The sequence below is a fragment of the Molossus molossus genome, unplaced genomic scaffold (assembly GCF_014108415.1).
Source record: "Molossus molossus isolate mMolMol1 unplaced genomic scaffold, mMolMol1.p scaffold_m16_p_10, whole genome shotgun sequence".
Taxonomy (NCBI): Eukaryota; Metazoa; Chordata; class Mammalia; order Chiroptera; family Molossidae; genus Molossus; species Molossus molossus.
Genome location: NW_023425345.1, coordinates 50,736,522 through 50,757,732, shown reverse-complemented (window position 1 = coordinate 50,757,732; position 21,211 = coordinate 50,736,522). Strand labels below are relative to the sequence as shown.

Below are 21,211 nucleotides of genomic sequence, written 5' to 3'. Positions count from 1 at the left end.
ATCAGATGAGGGGGTTGGGCCAAAATGGGAAGGACATGGTCCCATGCCCTGTGTGGAAGGAGATTGAGGGCTGACCTTGCTGAAAACAGGCTTCAGCATTGAGGTTGCTTTGGATTGTTGGGGCCTGGAGCCTGGCAAGCAGTAGAAAGTGTGTTTGTAGCCCTGAACTTTGTTAATGCTGCAAAACCAGTCCAGTCCCAACTTCCAGCTTCAGCACTGAGAAAGTTGGACTCAGCAAGGCCAGTTCCCCTCCCCTTGGCCTTCCTACCCCCATCCGTCAGTTGGCCAGGCAGTGAACAACATTTCCCAATTGTATCTTCATTTTGGGTACTGTTCAGAGCTCTACAATCTCCGCATCTTTTCAACAAGCAGCAGGCTCTTAGAATAATTTTGACATAGAAAAATCTAGGCTCAGGAGCACTCATTGGAGTTGGGGGAAGATGACAACAGAGGGGAAGCGCCGGAGGATAAGCCATGGGAGGAAACTTACGGTTTGGGGTTTGGGTGACGTTAAGAGTCAGGTGACAGCTTTAGGAGGCTGGGTCCCCTCACATCGCACACGATGGGTACTCTCCTTCCTCACATCTCCTCAGGACTCCAAACTCTGTACACACACACATGTTTCCCTTACAGGAACGATTCCAGGTGAAGAACCCTCCCCACACTTATATCCAGAAACTCCAGAGCTTCTTGGACCCCAGTGTAACTCGGAAGGTGAAGTTCAAGGCAGGGAGGCCCCATCTTGCTGCCCTTTATAGTCCTGTGGGGTTTGGGGGGTCAAACCCTTTGACTTAGGGTGGGTCATGTGCTTCTAAGCAATGGGAGTTAGGTTTCCGGGTTCTGAGGCCATGGGCCTGGAGTGGCTGGCTAATGATGTAGGGAATGCCTTTAACTGCCCTTTGCTTTTCTACCCCTTTTGTTTGTACTGTGAAGGTGTATTGATCAGTGACAGAAAATTTCATGTTTACAGAAGTTCAGGAGGAGAGTACAGGAGTCAACCAAAGTGCTGAGGGAGCTGGAGATCTCGCTTCGTACCAACCACATTGGGTGAGTCATATTTGGTCATTAGAGCCTCTTTACCTAGTCACTCAGGACCTGGTGTCCTCTGAGGGTAGTTTGCCTGTTTATCCCTCTGCCAAGAGGCAGAGTTGCCCCTTGAATGGCTCTGGTTCCCTAGAGCTTCAGATTGTTCCTTTCTGGCTTTTCTCCTCAGTTCTGCCAGCTGCTGACTAGATGCTGCTGGCAAGCTTGGGGCCTGTCCTTGGGTCTTCAGCCTGTGACTTTGTGTGGAAGATATTCCCTTAGCAGCTGAGGCTGGAGTCTGCCTGTGGCCTGGAGCTGGGCCAAGGAATGCCCTGAGAAGGCTGGGAGTGGGGGAGTATTGCATTGGGTAGCTGAGACTGCGTTCCTGGACTATTGTGCCCAGACTATTTGCTTAATTTTAAGACAATTTTGAAATGAGCAGAAGTTTCTGAAGTACCAGGAAAGAAGATCTAAGTTAGTTGGGGTCCAGGAGCTGAATGTCTTCTGTATTAACAGACCCTGGTCCTACCAACCCATTGACAGGGCCCCTGGGAACTGTGTGAGGCTCTGATGGGGAACCAGGACTTGCTGAACAGGCGGAGAGCTAATTCGTGAGGTACAGTGAAAGATGGTAGTGGTCTCAGTTTTATAAAACCATAACCAGCCAGAGTATAGATAGTGAAAGTGAGAGAGAGGGAGAGCACAAAGGACAAAGAGGGACACCTAATAGACAACAGCAGGCAGGGCTACAATCCTGACCAAGGGGCCTGGCATGAGTGTTGAGAACTTACGTGAGTGAGAAATCTAGCTGAGGGTGGGGGTGAGGGTCATTGGGTAGGTGCCAGCCCCAGGGTCCTGGGCTTCCTGAGAAAAGAGCCAAATGACATCATCTGCCTTCCCCTCCTGTTCACAGCAGCCGCCTACTAGTCTACCCCCAGGCTGAGCCTGCCAGGGCTCGTGTAGAGGCGACCTGTGTGTAGCCAGCTGCTGCAGCAGTCACCGAGGAAGTGGCCCAGGAGAGAGCAGGAAAGGGACCGGTCGTTCCTGGCCTCAGCAGCTGTGCTCAGTGGCCAAAGCTGGCTTCCATCTTATCTTTGAACCAGACATTTAAAGCCCACCCACTAGGAAACATATAATGAAGCTTCCACCTTTATTTAGTGACTCCTCAGAGAAGGAAAAACTGGCAGAGCCTCCTCAGCTGTCCTGTATGTGACAGCAAGAGAAAGACCGATGGCAGCTCGGACCACCTACCACCCTGCACTCCCCCACAGGGCTTTCCCTCCCTCCTTCCTTCTCTCCCTCTCAGGCCCTTATCAAATCTTGCTGCATGATGATAGGGTCTCTTTTTCCACAGAGCAGTATGTAACAGTTCCTTCTGCCCTCCCCTTCTACCTGGTGCCTGCCCCTCTGGCTACTGGCCAGGAAGTGGTGCAAGAGCAGTATGGTTCCCAAGCCTGGGGCCTGTTGGCAATTGCACACAAGTAAGAGGTCTGGACCTGGTCTTTGGTTCCCAGGGAACGCTTAGTGTCTGGCATTTCAGGAGCTCCTTTGATCTGAACTGTGGCTTCTACTCTTATGGGAGGACCAGGATCCTTCTGAGATTTCTGGGCAGGAAAACTGTCAGGCTGTCTGGCTACGGTCTGGGTGCTCCTGAGTGGTAGGAGCCCAGGGAAAGGTAAGGAGAGGAGAATCGTGCTTTGGCCACAGCCTGATTGGCCCAGGGCCTGTGGAAGCTGGGTGTGCAGGGGCAGCCCAATGGGACCCAGATCCTGGAGCCAGTGAGCTGGGAAGTGGATTCCAGAGCCTCTGCAGCTCCTCCTCTCCCTGCTTTGTATTGGTTTCTCAGCCTTGCCTAAGTACCCTTTAACCTCTCCTCAAAGTGTCAAGATCCCTAAAATAGCAGTGTAGACTCAGACAGGAAATGAGAAGGGGGTGGGGAGCTGGAGCGCAGACAGACAGGAAACGGGAGGCCTGTCGGCCCCCAGAGAGGAAGCTAACTTCAGGCAGCTCCGGTGTCAGTCAGTCTCAGCTGGAGCCTGCTGCCAGCTCTCAGCCAGGCTTGGTGCTCCAGCCCAGCTTCTCTATAGCTCGGGGTGTGGCTGGCAAACATGGTACTGGTTTCCAGCTGTGGGGGAGGTGTCCCTGCAGGGCTGTTGGGCACAGCTGGCCTTTAAAGACCCTAAGACATTTCACAGGAACAGAGCACTCAGGACAGTAAGGGTTTCGTCTTGAGAGCTTTATGTCCTTCTGCTCTGGAACAAACCTGTTCTATAACAGTCTTCCTAGGGTTCCCGCTTCACTTCCCTTTCAGGGATCTCTCAGCCCCAAAGGCTGGAAGACAGAATGGTGGAGCTGCCCTGGTCTGCTGTTGTCTTTAGGGAGCCTCCTGTCTACCCTCCTGCCTCCCTAGCTGAAGGGCCCTAGCTCCTCAGTCTGGCTCCGAGTGGTCACAGCCATTCTGGAGTTACTTGAGTTCCTGACCTCCCCCATCCTTCTCCTGTTCTGCCAAACACAAAACTCCCACATATCCCTCTTTGCTCACTACTTCCTAAAACGCATTTCCTTGAACTTGATGGAGAGCCCCTAGGCTCAATATGCTTCTGTTCCAGAGCTCTCTTTGACCCTTCCTGCTGGTCTTTTGACTGAGACTTTGGTCAATTTGGGGGGACCTGTTGATCTCTTGTCAGGTACAGCTCTGCACAAGAGCTGCAGTAAATGCTTTTGATAATCCCCCAGTTCTTCTAACCAACATTGCACATAGACAGTGTGCCCAGCTTTGTGCTAGACACCAGGGACACAGGACATGACTGAGCTGGGGCCCTGGCCTTTGAGGAGGGGCCTCCTGAAAGCTTGTATGGCTGGTGTGGTATCGGAAAGCCTATACATTTCCCATTCCTGGCTTCCTGGCCTTGAGGGTCTTGGCCCGTGACATGGCCATGGGTGGGTCTGCCATGGGTTTTGCTCTTCAGAATATTCCCGGCCTGGAGCTGTTTCAGGGGATCCTGGAGGGTGTTGTTGGGTCAGAGGTCCCTCTCCCTCCTCCCCCTCACTCCACTTACGCAGACCCCTCTACTATGTTTTCCTTATCTGCAGGTGGGTGCGGGAGTTTCTGAATGATGAAAACAAAGGCCTGGATGTGCTGGTGGATTACCTGTCCTTTGCCCAATGTTCTGTCATGTGAGTACCACCCTGGGACTGCGGTTGGGGACCTGTGAGGGAGGACAGAGGACATAGTCCCATTCTGATTTAATGAGGAAGGTGAGGTTGCAATAGTAAAGATGGTAATAAGAATCCCAGGCCAGAAGGGAGGAGGTGAGAGAGCAGCGGGGAAATGGGCAGCCAAGTAAAGACTGCTAGGTGACTGGAGGAGAGGGTGCATTTGGGGGTGCAGGAGGGGAGGAGAGAGATGTGGAAAGGGAGCTCAGCCTCAGAACCCAAAGGAGCCAGACTCCAGGCTGGGAGCATGTCTTGGCTTCTGGGAGAGATGCCCTGTTGGGGGTCATTTGCTTTTATAAAGTAGAGTCTTTAATAAGCTTCTTTGGGTCTCCAGTTATGAGAGGGTTACTCCAGGTCACCTCAGGAACAGTGAGCATGACCTTTGATCCAGACAGAAAATGAGGCATTTAGGAGCCTTTTTCAAGCAAGTTGGGAACTTACAGGCAGCCAGAAGAGAATTAGTGCGGATGCAAAGATAGTGTGGGGCAGAGGAAGGACCAAGGGGTTTTCAAGTAAGACAGAGCTGGGTGTTGGTCTCTGTTGTTTACCATCCATCTGACCTCAGGCCAGTGTGTGTCTCATATCAGAAGGGATCCATGGTCCAGGGTTCTAGGACTAGATGATGATGTGTGTAAAGCACTTTGCAGTATTTGGAACATAAGTCTATACTGTGGCAGCTACTTTACTAATTGTAAATATTCAAGGTGGTGTACCCTACCATAATTACCTGAATACAGTATATGGAAAGAGGGATTATAGTGATCATTTATTAGAGGACTAACACATTCAAACGTATACTCAAGTCTCAAGTCAGCCCCAGGGTAACCAACTGGCCCAGTTTACCTATGACTTTCCCTAGTTTTAGCCCTGGAAGTCCCACGACCTGGGGAATTCCCTGGTCCCGGGATTCAGCCCTAGCCTCCACTTTTACTTTTCTTCCTACTGTTCTTGCCCCTCTGGCTGTTCTCCTTTGGCCAGCAGGTCTTCAGTCTCATCTCCATAGGGTTTTTAAATAATGCCTCTCCTAGGTTTGGCCTCTGTCCCCTTTTCCAGGTCATCCCCCGTTAAAGCCAGGGGCAGCCCACTTCCATTTTCATCCCTGCAGACGCTGTGCCTCAAGAGTCTCCTATCTTTTTTTTTTATCCTCACCCGAGGACATTTTTTTTTTTCATTTTTTGTTCACAGAGTGGGAGGGAGAGAGAGGAAGAGAGAGAAAGAGAGAAACATTGACATGAAAGGTACACTTCGAGTGGCTGTCACCCACACGACCCAACCAGGGCCGGGAACAAACTGCAACTGAGATACGTGCCCTTAGCGGGAACCGAACCTGGGTCTCTCTGGACCACAGGCCGTCGCTCTAACCGTTGAGCCAAACCGGCCAGGGCAAGAGTCTCCTATCTTTTAAAAAATCACTCTTTAGCCCTGGCCAGTTTGGCTCAGCGGTTAGAGCGTTGCCCTGCGGTCCAGAGAGACCCGGGTTCGGTTCCTGCTAGGGGCATGTACCTCAGTTGCAGTTTGTCCTCAGCCCTGGTTGGGTCGTGCGGGTGGCAACTAATGGATGTGCCCCTTTCACATCGATGTTTCTCTCTCTCTCCCCCACCCCCCCCCACTATCTGGACAAAATATCGAAAAATGTCCTCGGGTAAGGATAAAAAAATAAGAAAAATAAATAAATACATACATACATACATACTACTCTTTATAAAAAGAAATGAAAAACATTTGCTGAAGTGTTTTTTTTAAAAGTTCAGAACTTTTAAAGTAAAAAGATGTAGATCATTTTTCCTAATAAGCCTATCTGGTTTGAAAAGTAAACAAATCCCAGCTAAACCAAAATATACTGGGACCTCAGGATTGTAGTGTACATGGCTGCCTTGGACTCTGTTTTTAAAATTTTTTTTCTTTATCGATTTTTAGAGAGAAAGGAAGGGAGAGGGAAAGAGAGAGATAGAAACATCGATGAGAGAGAACATCGATTGGCTACCTCCTGCATGCCCCTACTGGAAATCGGGCCCACAACCTGGCATGTGTCCTGACCTGGAATCGAACCAGTGATCTCTTGGTGCATGGGTCAACGCTCACCCACTGAGCCACACCAGCCGGGCTGGGCTCTGTTTTAAAAGGAAGACTTGGGGCAGGCTTGGGTGTGGGGTGAAGGGGAGGGAGTGTGTGTTTGGGAAGGGCTGAGAGGAAAAGGTAAAGCCAAACAGAGTTTGCATGAAGGCATTTTTTGTAAACTTCATGTACCAGTGTAGGCAATACACTGATAGAGAGAAGCCACTGGCAAGCTGTTTCCCTGTCAGTGAGACTCTTCTACTCTATCCCCATTAAACATCCTCTGATTGGCAGGACTCTGAGCCCACTCCTTCCTTTGGAACATTCAGGCATGTGCAGATGTTGCTTCCTGCTTCTGAAAGCCTTGGTCTCTGTGCCTTTGACCCCTGGGGTTGTGAATGTCTAAGCAGAAGCTTCTTTGGGGAAAGAACCTGTGGAAATGCTCACTCAGTCCTTAGTGACCTGCAGGGGGAAAAGATAGGAAAGAGGAGTGGGCTTGCTTCTCAGAGGGCGTTTATCCAGACATGGGGATATGTAAGGGATAGGGCTCTATGGCTTTACGATCTTTAATTGTCCTTCTTGCCCTGGTCACACTCCACAGCTGCTGAAAATCTGGTCCCAGAAGCAGGAAGTGACAGAGAAACCCTCCCAACTCCTGTAGGGACAGACTAAGGATGCCAGTCCACACCTTGGACCTTGTGATTCCTTTTCCCAGGGAAGCTGAGGGTCAAGGAGCCTCTGTACCAGAAAAATCTAGAGGCCTTACATAGAATCATAGAAAACTCAGTCTTTCAAACCCAGTGATACTATGGAACCGTGATCTCCTCCTGGACATAGAAGGCTGTCCCCCTCTGGGCTTGCTAGGACCCCTACTTTCTCCTATTCTGACCTGCCCTCGTGATCCCAACCCAGAACCAGCGGGGCTCCCTCAGGGCACTCAGGCTCCTTTGGCTGCTGCCATTTGCCAACTAGCAAGACCTGTAGTTGGCATGTTCCCCATCACTTCTCCAAGGGGCAGATTCCACATGGAAAGCCACAGCTTCTCTGAGATGTCCCATCTGAGGCTGAGAGTGCAGAAAGACTCCAGCTCCACATTCCTTTGGGCCCATGGGGAGGTCACTCCTTGACTCTCCTGACCAGTGGGGGCCTCCGTCAGCATTCCTGTCTCCTCAGACCCCTCCTGATTGCTTCCTGTGCCCGTGCTGCCCTTGTCCTGTGTTGCTGGCTCTCCCAACCAGGGTTGGGTCTCTGTTCCCCAATTCCACTTTCTCTTCTGACTGCCCTTGCTTATTGTTGCCCTAGAAGTCTACAGGGCAGGGGCGGGCTTGCCAGGGTCTTGGCACTGAATTTCTCTTGTGTGTGTGCATGTGTGTCCTTTCCTGCTCCAGGTTTGACTTTGAGGGTCTGGAGAGTGGTGACGATGGTGCATTTGAAAAGCTCCGGTCCTGGAGCAGGTCCATCGAGGACTTGCAGCCACCCAGCGCCCTGTCAGCCCCCTTCACCAACAGCCTCGCTCGCTCTGCGCGCCAGTCTGTGCTCCGGTATGTGTGCTCTCGCTCTGCCCGCCTGCCTCCCCAAGTCCCAGTCCAGGTCCTGGGTAACAGCGGTGAGTGCTCACGCTCCTCCCTCCACTCTTGCTTCCAGGCTCAGCTCTCTTGCCCTCTGCCTGCCAGTCTGTCTCTGGTCTGTCCTCTCTGTCTCCTTGACTCTGCCCAGCGATCTGTCCTGGGTAAGTACATTGCCCTCAGCTGTGCCCACCCCATTTGGGGTTCCAGCTTTCCCCCTGTTCATCCCCTCTCTGGGGGCACCTCCATTCCTCATTCTCACTCTGGCATTCCTCCAAGTCTCTCAGGCAGGGCTTGTACTCACCCAGTTCCCTCAACTTCACCGGGTGATCCAGCTCTGGTCCGTCTGTCTGTTTCCCTCTGGCTCTGCACTCTGCCCCGTCAACTGTTCGGAGACCAGCTCCCACCCAGCCTGCCCACTGCTCGCCTTCCTTTACGTCTTCCTTTAGGCCTGTTCTCTCCAAGACTCCAAGATGTTCATGTGTCTGCGGTATCTTAAGAGCTGTCCTGCCCGGAGGCAGGTGGATGGACCTGATGACTTGTCTGAGCCCCTCCTGCCTAGGGAGGCTTTTCCTCTGTGTCCTGTGGCCCTTTCCGTGGCTTCTCTTTCATGTCATGCTTTTCTCCTGGGCTCCTTTGGGTTTTGCCCTCTGACACTGCTCATCATTCCCATCATGCATAAGCAGATACCATTTGTGCTTCCTTTCTTCCATGAAACATCATTGGGGGTGTGTGTGCAAAGTCATATGTAACCCCAGGTGCTCCTAATGCCTTTGGGGTCTGTGCTGTCTTTTCTGGGACATAGAAGTGGGATGGGAGCCAAGTGCGCCTGCCCCAGGGAATGTGTGGAAGATGCAGTGGCTGGAAGGAGGAGGAGGAAAGGCTCAGATGAACATCTCCCTGGCCCATCTTAAGGACTAGGAAGGCCTACACACCTACTGTTGTATTTTGAAGGACCTCTGGGCTTAGGAGGTTTGGGCACTGATTATACAGATGAGATCCTGGGTAGTTGCTGACGAAGGCCTGCTACAGGGAGGTGAAGCAGCTGAGGGTCCTACCCCTGCACCCTCTCTCTCTGGGCTGGTGGTGCAAGGTCCTCTTTGTCCTTTTCTGCTGCTGCTGAGTGGCAGCCCATTGTCTAGATGATGGTGAGCACTCCTAAACCCTTCACCAACAGCCACCTCTCCCCCAGGTATAGCACTCTTCCTGGGCGCAGGGCCCTGAAGAACTCACGCCTAGTGAGCCAGAAGGATGATGTCCACGTCTGCATCCTCTGTCTCAGAGCCATTATGAACTATCAGGTAAGGGGACAGCACCAGCCACGGGTGCTCGGCCTCTTCTGCCAAACCAGGAGAACCAGGAGGGTACCAGCTTTATTTTTATTTATTTATTTATTGCATTTATCTTCAGGTAGAGCGAGACAGGGAGAGGGAGGGAGAGAGAGAGAGAGAGAGAAACATCGATGTGAGAGAGACACATCGACTGGTTGCCACCCACATGACCCCAACCAGGGCCAGGGACAAACTACAACCAAGGTACGTGCCCTTAGCAGGAACTCTGTGGTCCGTGAGCTGATGCTTTAACTACTGAACCAAACCGGCCAAGGCAAGGGTACCAGTTTTAAAAGACAGGTTTGCTGGTGGGCCTGCAGTCAAGGAGTCAAGGATCAGCCTTCCTCACCATCAAGGTCTCCTCTCCTTCTGTCTTTTTCTCTTGCTACAGTATGGATTCAACCTAGTCATGTCCCACCCCCATGCTGTCAATGAGATTGCGCTCAGTCTCAACAACAAGAATCCAAGGTGAGCTCCTTCCCTCTCCTTTTCTCCCTACTCTGCTCAGGGCTCTGGAGATCTGGGCTCCACCACCCCTGGGCACCCCCACCCCTGGTCATGGGGTCCTTGGCCTGGGGCAGTGCCCTGGTTCAGCTCCCTCACCTCTGCTGGAACAGAAGCAGGGTCCTGGCTTCCCTCTGGTCTGCACAGCTTAGTGAGGGAGCAAGCCTGCCTTCTGCCTTCTTTTCCACACCCAGCCTCTCCCCTCACCACTAAGGCTGTCTCCTCTTTCTGAAAGGACTCACTCAGTTGTTCAGGTGAGCTGTGCAGTGGCCATGGTGGGGAGCTAGGGTGTTGAGCTTCCTTCTTGGCCCTTTAGGACCAAAGCCCTCGTCTTGGAGCTCCTAGCAGCTGTGTGTTTGGTGCGGGGAGGTCACGAAATCATTCTTGCTGCCTTTGACAATTTCAAAGAGGTCAGTTTTCTGCATTTTTGTGTGTGTGTGTGTTGTGTTGTGTTTGGAGGTGGGAGAGAGGTAAACAGCCTTTCCTGCAGTCTTACATATTCCAATGATTTTAACATCCCAGTGCTTACCTAAGTAGCCTGTCGCCTCCTCCCCCCAGCTCTTTGTTTTCAACAAAACCAGAACTTCAGTCTTACCAGATTGTGTGCCAGGGAAGTTCTTGATTGGCCAGTTAAGGATGCCTTCAGATAGAGGACAAGGTGGTCCTAATCTGGCCATGCATCAGGATGCTTGAAGAGCTTGCTCAGTGAACAGACTCCAGGGAGGCCTGGATGTCTGTACTTTAACAGGCTTCCAAGTGTTCTGAGGCAGTGGACCCACTGGTATAGCCCAAGGCAGATGTCTTTGCAGTGAGAGGAGAAGGCAAGCAAGGATCCTTCTGGGTTGGTGGCTGATATTGGTGAGCAGAAAGAGAGGTTCTGCTCTGGAATTTCCCCAGCTCTGGGCCTGGTTCTAAAACTCCTGTCTGCTTGAACATAATATTCCTCGACATCCAGCTGCGGCTGCTGGCCCCACCCCTTCCCTCTCCTCTGTGCACTGCTTCCCTAGCATCCATTGTTCATGCCAGGAAACGGCTCTTCCTCCTTGAAGCCAGAGCTCAGAGGAGTCTCGGGCCCCCACTCAGCACAGGGGCTTTCCTGCATCCTGGCCTCTCTCCTGTATCCCCACTAGGACCTCAGCCCCCTGCCTCAGCCAGGGCATACAGCCTTCCTCCTTGCTCTCTCCTTCCTTCAGTAACTTGGCTACAGCAGACCCTGTTTCTTGTTGGCCTACTCCCAGAGGCACCTAAAGGCCTGGGCTTTATTGAGCTCCCTCAGCAAGTTTGTGAGGGACCAGGGAACCAGGCCAGATGCCAGGTCCCAGGCTTTCTTCTCTCATGTACCAAATGGCTCATTGCATAGAGAGAGTTGTGGTTAAACTTGGTCTGAACCAGTCCTTTGGCCATGATATACCTGGGAGCCAGAGTTCAGGGGCATGGGCTCTGCCCAGGGCAGGTTCTTTCACTGAGAAGTTCCATTGTTCAGGTGTGCAAGGAGCTGCACCGCTTTGAGAAGCTGATGGAATATTTCCGGAATGAGGACAGCAACATCGACTTCATGGTGAGGAACTGGGCCTGGGCCCAGCAGTGGTGTGCTTCCTGAGAACAGGGGCCAGGCTGACAGTAGATTCTGATATTCTGTATAGAACCTAGAATGATTATCTCTGCCCAGTAAATGCTCCTTGTCTACTTGCCCACCCCAGAAAGCTTTTGGAAACTATAAGACAGTTTCATTTGGGCATCCCAGATATGCCTCCTTCCCTTTTTTGGTGGCCTTACTGCCAGAGGGTTTGGACCTTCTCTGAGCTGCTTTTCGTTTCCTAAGCTCTGCCTCCAGCTTCTCTGCCCTTCAGTCCAGGGTCTCCAGCTAAGTAGGGATGTCTCAAGAAGTGCCTGCTGGTACACAGAGGAAATCAGAGCAGGAGCTTCATTCACATCTATTTCTCATATAATTTACTTAACACACTGAATACTAAGTTTCATATTTTTTAAGTTAAAATGCTCTTTTGCTCCCAGAAAGATGTAACTTTTTTATTCACTGTTTTTGATTATCCATCTGACGATGCTGGTTCTAACAGTCACCCACCCTCCCTGTGTCTTGGTGTCTCCTGCCCTTCCTCTCTGCCCATTGGGGCTGCTTCTTCCCCAGGTGGCCTGCATGCAGTTTATCAACATTGTGGTGCACTCGGTGGAGGATATGAATTTCCGAGTCCACCTGCAGTATGAGTTTACTAAGCTGGGGCTGGAGGAGTTCCTGCAGGTGAGCCGGGCGCAAGTCATCACGGGGTGAGCTTTGGGGCAAAGGATCAGCTGAGTCGTATCACAAAGGGTTTTTCTTTAACAAGAGCGTAGTCATGGATGCTCCTGGAACCCTACCTGTCTTCTATGGCATGGGACTCAGACCTTCCCGCAGAGGGTGCCCCAATCAGGCAGCTCCATGGGGCGAGAATCTGGCATGGCTACAGTAGAAACTCCCTGGGTCTTATGCTCTATGCAGCAGTGTGGAGGGTGATGAGGACTAAGTCTTTCTTAGGAGGCTCCTCCAGCTATGGCTCCCTCTGCTCTCCCTAGAAGTCAAGGCACACGGAGAGTGAGAAGCTGCAGGTGCAGATCCAGGCATACCTGGAGAATGTGTTTGACGTGGGGGGTTTGTTGGAGGACGCCGAGACCAAGAATGTGGCCCTGGAGAAGGTGGAGGAGCTGGAGGAGCACGTGTCCCACGTAGGTGGTTGGTCTTCCCCTGCTGCCAGAACCACTGTTGAGGGTGGGGAAAGGAGGAGAACATCTGAGTTTTAGGTATCCTGAGCTGATCCACTTGCCTCCACATTGAGCCCAGGGAAGCCTCAGGTACCACTGGGCTCTGGCTCTCTAGAGCACACTTTGGCCGAGGTGCTGGACCATCTAGAGATCTGAACATTTATTGACCTCCAAGACCAGGCATGAGGTGGCCTCCGGCTTGAGAGAGTCAGATATGATTATTTGCCCTGTACTGTTTCATGTGGTCTCAGACCCTGGGCCTTACCAGGCCAAACTGCCTTTGGGGCCCAGGTCCTGGTGAGTTCAGGCCATGCTGAGTGCCCAGGCTTTAGGGCCAGCCCCAAACCTGTCCTTCCCATCCTGCAGCTCACAGAGAAGCTTCTGGACTTAGAGAATGAGAACATGATGCGGGTGGCGGAGCTTGAGAAGCAGCTGCTGCAGCGGGAGAAGGAACTAGAGAGCATCAAGGTACCCAGTAACCAGGGGAAGGGAGTCCCTGACTGCTGCTGGGCACCGGGGCCTGGGGATCTTTGCTTTTCTTTCCTTGAGAATCCAGATCTTGATTCATGACCCTGAGGCACTCAGATGAGGGTTAGGGTTAGGGTTATGGGCTGATGATTTCACCCCATTTTTTGGTTGGGGAGGGAAGCTGAAGCCAGAGTGAGCCAGGGATACACCGAAGATGGGAGTATATGGGGTACCCATGGACACGTCTGGGGTCCAGCCCTTCTCTTACCAGCGCATCCTGCTGCTTTTCCCGCCCCACACCCTCAGTGTTTCCCCCAGCCCTATGTCTGAGGAGGTTCAGAGTAGTCCAGGTCCTCAGGGCTGTTATTAGGAGATCCACTAGCAGGGACTCCTCATATTTCAGTGTCTTCTCTGTCCCCTAAGCTAACTTTCTGTTAGTTATAAAGTCATGCCCCAACCTACCTTTTCTTCCATAGGAATACAGTTATACTGACTCTGTTGAGCTCAGTATCTATCTGCTGAGCCCCTACTAGGAGTCTGACATGCTGCATCGGGAATGTGGAGGATGCAGAGATGGCTAAGGCAGGGTCTTGTCCGTAGGGGGCTCCCAGTTTCTCGAGTACACAAGGCCAAATGAAGTGAGAGCAGTGATGGGCACAGGAGCACCTTCTACCTGGGCCTTGAGGGACCAGTGAGACTAAGGCTGGAGGGGAGGGGAGTGATATGGCAGGACTCTTGTGTTCCTCAGTTCAGCTTCCCCGGTCTCCACCTGGGTTTCTTGTGTTGCTTCTGGACACCCTCCAGAGATCCTAGCTGGGAGAGCCTCGGGTAGGAAGTCTGTCTCCTGGGGCAGTGCCTGCTGTGTCTTCAGCCCTCTCTTTTCTGCATGGCACATGTGCCCAACAGGAGACTTATGAGAACACAAGCCACCAGGTGCACACCCTGCGGCGGCTCATTAAAGAGAAGGAGGAGGCCTTCCAGCGCCGATGCCACTTAGAGCCCAGTGCCCGGGACTTGGAGTCGGTGGGCAGCGAGGCCCTGGCCCGGGTGGGCCCTGTGGAGATGAGCTCGGGCATGACACCCTCTGACCTGGACCTTCTGGCTCCAGCTCCACCCTCCGAGGAGGCCCTCCCTCTGCCTCCCCCGCCTGCTCCTCCCTTGCCCCCTCCCCCTCCCCCTTTACCAGGTAAGGTGGACTCTGGGAGCTGGGAGGGTCAGCCTCACTGTGGGGCCGGACTGAAACCCCCATCAGCAGTGCCTTCTTCAGGGAGAAGGGGCTTGGCTGGAAGGATGTGAAGGCAGTTGGGAGAGGGCTGAGGAAGTGGTCTAGGATCTGAGGGAGGCTCAGGTTACCAGGGAAGGGAGTCTAAGGGCCAAATGGATCTGTTTTAAGGATCACAAAGCTGCTGTTCCCAATTCCTCTGAAGTCAGCCAAGGAGGCTTAGATCAAAGCGAAAGAGAGTAGGTCAGAGACTATCAAGGCCTGCCCTGTCCAAGTTAGGACCCCTGGGAGCCACTTGGGCCAGGAGTTCATGCAGCCTCCTTCCCTGAGTCTCTCTTTTTTTAAAAATCCTCACCCAAGAATATGTTTAGAGAGAGGAAGGGAGAGAGAGAAACATCAGTGTGAGAGAGAAATGTGGATTGGTTGCCTCCCATATGCACCCTGACCAGGAATCAAACCTGCAACCTTTCAGTGTACAAAACAATGCTCCAACCACCTGAGCCACCTGGCCAGGGCTCCTGAGTGTCTTTAAGGCCAGGTGGGGCAGGCAGAGGGGCGGGGACCTCTGAAGAGCCTTTTGGCCTCTGGGCCACTGTGCTGTTCTTCTTCCCCCAGACAAGTGTCCCCCAGCCCCACCTCTCCCTGGTGCTGCTCCCTCTGTGGTGTTGACAGTAGGCTTGTCGGGTGAGTGTCCACAGGGCTCTCGGCAGGGCTAGTGGGTCCAAGGGAGTGTGTCCTTGGCCCCAGTCTCACTGATCCTCCTTCCAAATTAGCCATTCGCATCAAGAAGCCCATCAAGACCAAGTTCCGGCTACCTGTCTTCAACTGGACAGCACTGAAACCCAACCAGATCAGTGGCACTGTCTTCAGTGAACTTGATGATGAAAAGATCTTGGAGGTAGCAGGGCCTGGAGCCCTGGGGGCATAGTTGGAAGCTGGGGTCCAGGTTGCCCTTGTTGCTAGATCTCCTGGCCTTGGAAAGGCCCTCAGATTCAGCCCTCCGTGATCCAGAGCTGAGCCGATGCTGCTGGAAGGGCTGCCGGGGCTCCTTGAATAGTAAGAGGCCATAGCATTTTCCTTCTTGTCAACTTCTGCCAGGATCTGGACCTGGACAAGTTTGAAGAACTATTTAAGACGAAAGCCCAGGGCCCTGCCCTTGACCTCATTTGCTCTAAGAACAAAACAGCACAAAAGGCCGCCAGTAAAGTGACCCTGTTGGAAGCCAATCGTGCCAAGAACCTGGCCATCACCCTACGCAAGGCTGGCCGCTCAGCTGAGGAGATCTGCAGAGCCATCCACACGTGAGGCTCCCACTGACCTGGCCCTAGTCCCCAGCCACTTGGAAATCCAGTTCTCCACCTTGGATCCTGGGCTTCTCTGGATTCCAGGGCATTGGCAGAATTGCCTCATACCCCTCAGTCATCCACTGGCTTGGCCAGAACTTACTATATCCATGTCATGTGCCAGGCATTATGTGAGATATTGGAGATTCAGCTCAGACCTTCACTCACGGAACTCCCAGTCTAGCAGAAACCGTCCAGTAATGCTGAGTGATAACCACCAAGGTGATGGAGGTATAGGCAGCCTTGGGAGAACAGGGAGGGCCAGGTAGCTGAGCTGGGTAAGCAGGAAAGAATCCGCAGAGGAGGTGATGTCTTATCTGCGACCTGAAGGAAGTGTATGAAATCCAGTTCAGGTCCTGGAGGGAGAAACATGGTGCCCTGGGTACTGAAAATTGGCTATGGCCTTAGTGTAAGGAGGGGAGTAGGAGACACAGGGTAGAAAGGTGGGCAGAAGTCGTGTGGACTGGGCCTACTCAGCCATGCTCAGGTGTTAAGACTTCTCCCTAGGAGCAGAGGGAGGATATCGAAGGGTTTTTAAGCAGGGCACAGAATGTTTCCCAAGGATGGTCCTCTCTCTCTGGCTGTTCACAGACCTGTCTCCTGCTCACAGACCTCACCTTCAGTCCTTCTAGGAACTGGAGAATAAAGGGATGACGGATAATGTGGGCAAATGCGAGACCTGAGGGGGTTCCTCCCTCCTACATAGGTATGACCTACAGACACTACCTGTGGACTTCGTGGAGTGCTTGATGCGCTTCCTGCCCACAGAGGCCGAAGTGAAGCTGCTGCGGCAATATGAGCGGGAGCGGCAGCCCTTGGAGGAACTAGCGGCTGAGGACCGCTTCATGCTGCTCTTCAGCAAGGTGGAACGGCTGACCCAGCGAATGGCTGGCATGGCATTCTTGGGCAACTTCCAAGACAACCTGCAGATGCTCACGCCGGTAGGGCCCCCACCCAAATCACACTCATCTGCAGTTCCCTCTCCACTGTCCGCCTACTAGTCACATTCCCTGGCCCTGCCAGTCCTCCCAGCTCCTCACTGACTTTGCCCCATCCTAGCCTGGGGTTATTCAGCTCTTCCTCTTGCCTTCTAGCAACTCAATGCCATCATTGCAGCCTCTGCCTCTGTCAAGTCCTCACAGAAGCTGAAGCAGATGTTAGAGGTGGGGAGAGGTTGTGGATGGGGTGTGGTGGGTCCCAGATTAGAGTGGGGACCTAGGGCTATAAAGAGAAGGAAGGGGCTCGCAGAGCTTGGCCTGACCTCCCATGCACCTTTTGGACAGATCATACTTGCACTAGGGAACTACATGAACAGCAGCAAGCGAGGAGCTGTGTATGGCTTCAAGCTCCAGAGCCTGGATCTGGTAAGATTGTGGGGGCAACACGAAGCCTAGAAGCCTGAGGGCCAGTGGCTGTGGGGCCAGGGTATTCAGTCCTCTCGTATTGCCCCTTCCCCCATCCCCCAGCTGCTGGACACCAAGTCTACCGACAGGAAAATGACATTGCTACATTTCATTGCCTTGACGGTGAAGGAGAAATACCCAGACTTGGCCAACTTCTGGCACGAGCTACACTTTGTGGAGAAGGCTGCAGCAGGTGAGGGAAGCCTATTCTCATGTTCAGCTCATGACAATCTCAGGAATCTATGACAGGGAACACTCAGGTCCCTTCGTTTCTGGCTTTTGTTGTCTTCTTTCTGACCACTTCAAAGCTTTCTGCTGGTGCCATGGGCAGGGGCTACCCCAGAGGGAGCCTTCCTGCAGGCACCAGCCCCAGCCCAGCCCTTCTCACGGGGTGCGGTGGGAGCAGGCAGAGGAAGGCAGCAGTGGTTCTTCACTCCAGCTCCTTCAGGCTGGCCCCAGACTGCATTTCTCTGACGTGTGGGAAGTGCTTAGAAAAACCATAAAGCCCCTCAGACATAGGTAGCTATTATTTCTGCCCCACTCATGAAAACGGGGGAGGCCTGAGGCAGCTCTGTTTTGAAGACCAGTAGTCTCTCTGTCTTGCCTTCCTTGCTACTTTGCCCATTAGGGTCCTAAGTTCCCAGCCTCCATTCATTTTCCTTGCCCCTGTGAGAGCCTGGCTAGCTTGGTATACCCTCTCTGTGTCCACCCGGGGGGCTCAAGAAGCAGGAGCGTGAGACCCTGAGTGAGCTTATGCTGAGAAGGGCCAGAGTTCACTGTAGCCCGGGGCTGGGAGGTGAGTATGTCAGGCCCTGGGCAGGCCTCAGCCTGGATTCTGGTAATCAGTGTCCCTGGAGAACGTGCTGCTAGATGTGAAGGAGCTGGGCCGGGGCATGGAGCTGATTCGGCGTGAGTGCAGCATACATGACAACAGTGTCCTTCGGAACTTCCTCAGCACCAATGAAGGCAAACTAGACAAGCTCCAGCGTGATGCCAAGACAGCCGAGGTGAGCACAGGGTGGGGGCTGGTGGCAGCAACGAGGATTAAGGCCCTCTATGTGGGCTTAGTTTTGGTTCTTGGATCAAAGAACTTTTATCAAGCACTGGCAGGCTGGGTTAATGGGGCTTGGGTGGGAGGCCTGTTGGGGATGGCAGGCAGCTGCCTCTGGTGACATGCACTCTAGGGAACTTTGGGAATGTGGGTTCATTTCCAGCCCATAGGGGCTGGGTGCTGCTTTCTGTGGGCCTCCTGTCCCTGGTGGGGAGCCAGGCTTCTCCTTCCCTGCCAGGCTGACCCCTTCTGCCCACCCTTCCCCAGGAGGCCTACAATGCAGTTGTGCGCTACTTCGGTGAGAGTCCCAAGACCACACCTCCTTCTGTATTCTTCCCAGTATTTGTCCGATTCATTCGTTCTTACAAGGTGAGCAGGAGAGAGGCTTTTAAAGAAAAAAGGCTAAGAGAAAACTGGTCAGGGGAGAGAGGGTTGGGCTTCAAGTCTGGGCCTTTTCCGTCTTCCTCTGAGTCCTGGGAGGGAGTGATGGAAGCTGGCCATAGGCCTTAGCTGTGAACTAGTGGGCAGGGTGGGGGCCCAGGCCCTTCCTGTCATTGTTTGGGGCAGGAAGTGCCCCTCCAGAGGGTGGCCACCTGGGGTTGCTGGTCCCACTGCCACCCACTCTCCACCCTTAGAGTCAGTCCCTCCCCTGACAGTCTATGTGAGCCTCACAACCCAGCCCCCTCACACACACACCATGGTTCTTAGGAAGCAGAACAAGAGAATGAAACCCGCAAGAAGCAGGAGGAGGTAATGCGGGAGAAGCAGCTGGCTCAGGAAGCCAAGAAACTGGATGCCAAGGTGGGTGGGACCAAGAGCCCTGGCCTGGAGGAAACCAGGCAAAGGATTAGGAGAGGGTGGAGCAAATGAAAAAGAGATGGAAAGCTGGAGCCCATAGACCACCCAGAGGGCCTGAGGCTGACATCCAAAGGGATGGAGAGAGGGGATTTGGGAGGGGATTCCCAGGCAAGGACTGGGGCTGGGCTGCTGTTCACAATCAAGGGCGTCCTTAGACTGCATCTTGGGGCAGGAACTATCTCCGTTGTAGGTTAGTGATCACTCCCTTCCCTTCAAATGTTTGGCCCTAGACCCCATCCCAGCGGAATAAGTGGCAACAGCAGGAGCTAATTGCCGAGTTGAGGCGGCGCCAGGCCAAGGAGCATCGACCTGTGTACGAAGGGAAAGATGGTACCATTGAGGACATCATCACAGGTGGGGCCTTTGTCTTTCCTGGGGCCTGGGTGCTGGGCTCAGCTCCCCAAACCCAATCATACTCCCTGGGTTCTCCTCCAACCCCACCCCCTTGGGTCCTGACCACGGTGTCTCTCTCCTGGGCCACAGTGCTGAAGAGTGTCCCTTTCACGGCCCGTACTGCCAAGCGGGGCTCACGCTTCTTCTGCGATGCAGCCCACCATGATGAATCAAACTGTTAACCCCTAAGGCTGGGGCCCTTGACAGGTACTGGGCACTACAGCTGCCCCTTGCATGCCCACCTCCCAGGACTCCTGCTGGGGTCCACAGGCACTTTCTCCTCTGCATGACCTGGCACCATCCTCTGGCTGCCTCTTGATGATGAGGACACACACTTACCTCCTCGCATGTCCCATGCTCTGAGAAGCATGGTTTATGCCCTGCATGTGCCTTCAGGGAGGTGGTATCTCTCCCACTAATGCTGTTCTAGCTTCTACTAAGACCAAGGGGTAGGGACCAGGCCACTGCCTCTGATGGCTGAGCCTGAGGCTCTGTTACTGGGTTTGGGTGTACTTTGTCCTTGCTCCCTTCTTGGGACCCCTCCTAAGAGCACTAGCAGTAGTGTCTGCCCAGGGGTGTTGGATGTCCCATGACCTGTTTCCAGGTATCCAATCTGCCAGCAGTCTCTTTCCAGCTTCTAACTCTTGCTAAGTCTACCTTGTTTCTGCCACTGCCCAGTACCCACTTGTTTTTCTGAAAATGTAGAGCCCCAGCCATCTTCCTGACCATCCCTTCAGCATCTTTAAGCTTCTCCCTCATCTGACTCGTGGCTGGCTTTTCTCTGGCCCTGTCTGTGAGCTGCTCCTGAAGGGGCTGTTCCTACAGAGGGTCGGCCTGGCCTAGCTGCCCTGCCTGTTCACAGGCCTTTGTCTCTCCCACAGGTCTCCACCACTGGCCCATTGTGGTCTGCCACCAAGCCAGGAGTGTGGCCCCACCCACTGGCCCCCCCCGGGCTCCAGGCCCCCACTGAAACCCTCTAGGAGGCAGAAGCACTTCAACTCTCAAGAGTCCTGCAAGTCCAACCAGTGGACCTGGATTGGAGCCCTGGAATTGGCCAAGGGCCCAGCAGAAGGCTATGCTGCTCCTGACCCAGTGCCCACCCCAGCTCTCAAAGCTGCATCTTGCCTGCCACCACTGTGGGCAGTAGGTCTTTTGGGGCCTGGCACGGGCCCTGGTGCCTCCAATACTGCACTTTGCCTCCAAGGTCTTCAATTTAATTTCCTGAAGGGTCACGAAGGGTCAGCTCAAGGCTGGAAAAAACCATTTCCAGCCTTAGTACCTTGGCCACTTGGTCAGTAGAGCCAGAGGGACAAGTGGAGGTGTCCAGGCTTGGTGAGCCCTGGGAACCCAATCTCAGATCATATTTCACCCCTGGCAAGGCCCTCCTGGGCCCCACTCAGCTGTGTCCTAGTGATAAGGATAGAGGACAGATACCATACTGTCCTTGGCCTGGCTCTTTCCAGTCCAGGCTCCATCCTTGCTGAGGTGGGCAGAGGGGTTTTTCTCTGTCCTAGCCCCAAGACAGCTAGAGAAAGGGTGTGCCAACATCTTCATCTCCTTTCTTTAGCTAGGTTTTTTTTTGAGGGAGCAGGGGGCATGGTGGTCTTAACTGGCTATATTCTCAGTCCCCTGCCAGTTTCTTAGTCCCTGGAAGGGAATACAGGGGCCCACTCCTTTTTGTACATGTATCATCTCCCTTCTCTCTTGTACATAAACCCTAGCCCTTCTCTTTCTCAACAAAAGCTTGAAGCACCAGGCCTGACTCTGTCTCCTCTTTGAGTGTGGAGGGTTAGGGTGCCATTTAGCTTGACCTGAGCCATGTGGATAGAGAGAAGGCTGGGCAAGGCTGCCATCTACTTGGAGGTGAGCACAGAAACCTGGGGAGGGGAACCAGGCTGCGTGGGCTCCAGCCACACAAAGGGAAGCAGGCTTGCCATGAGACACTAGCACCCTCTGCTGGCCATGGGTGCACCTGCCCAGTCCCCAGCCCACCCCAGTAGCATATGAAGACAAAAGAGTTCCTGG

General features: G+C 53.4%; 1 protein-coding gene across 3 annotated transcripts in view; it reads left to right on the top strand.

Annotated features, from left to right (window-relative positions):
- Window positions 1-20,934, top strand: part of FMNL3 (formin like 3) — a 55,594-nt gene extending 34,660 nt beyond the window's left edge. The window contains exons 3-27 of one of the 3 annotated variants that reach the window (XM_036252889.1): window positions 634-714; window positions 971-1,047; window positions 4,117-4,200; window positions 7,683-7,835; window positions 9,052-9,160; window positions 9,582-9,658; window positions 10,011-10,104; window positions 11,178-11,252; window positions 11,841-11,951; window positions 12,263-12,412; window positions 12,815-12,916; window positions 13,823-14,102; window positions 14,754-14,822; window positions 14,912-15,036; window positions 15,237-15,439; window positions 16,188-16,422; window positions 16,576-16,644; window positions 16,765-16,845; window positions 16,948-17,077; window positions 17,731-17,891; window positions 18,203-18,304; window positions 18,644-18,736; window positions 19,024-19,147; window positions 19,277-19,393; window positions 20,068-20,934. In XM_036252889.1, coding sequence (XP_036108782.1) covers window positions 634-714; window positions 971-1,047; window positions 4,117-4,200; window positions 7,683-7,835; window positions 9,052-9,160; window positions 9,582-9,658; window positions 10,011-10,104; window positions 11,178-11,252; window positions 11,841-11,951; window positions 12,263-12,412; window positions 12,815-12,916; window positions 13,823-14,102; window positions 14,754-14,822; window positions 14,912-15,036; window positions 15,237-15,439; window positions 16,188-16,422; window positions 16,576-16,644; window positions 16,765-16,845; window positions 16,948-17,077; window positions 17,731-17,891; window positions 18,203-18,304; window positions 18,644-18,736; window positions 19,024-19,147; window positions 19,277-19,368 — 2,877 coding nt within the window. In that variant the 3' untranslated portion in view covers window positions 19,369-19,393; window positions 20,068-20,934. The remainder of the gene's footprint in view (window positions 1-633; window positions 715-970; window positions 1,048-4,116; window positions 4,201-7,682; window positions 7,836-9,051; window positions 9,161-9,581; window positions 9,659-10,010; window positions 10,105-11,177; window positions 11,253-11,840; window positions 11,952-12,262; window positions 12,413-12,814; window positions 12,917-13,822; window positions 14,103-14,753; window positions 14,823-14,911; window positions 15,037-15,236; window positions 15,440-16,187; window positions 16,423-16,575; window positions 16,645-16,764; window positions 16,846-16,947; window positions 17,078-17,730; window positions 17,892-18,202; window positions 18,305-18,643; window positions 18,737-19,023; window positions 19,148-19,276; window positions 19,394-20,067) is intronic. The other 2 variants (XM_036252890.1, XM_036252891.1) reach the window with 2 other exon arrangements.
- Window positions 20,935-21,211: the final 277 nt, after the last annotated feature.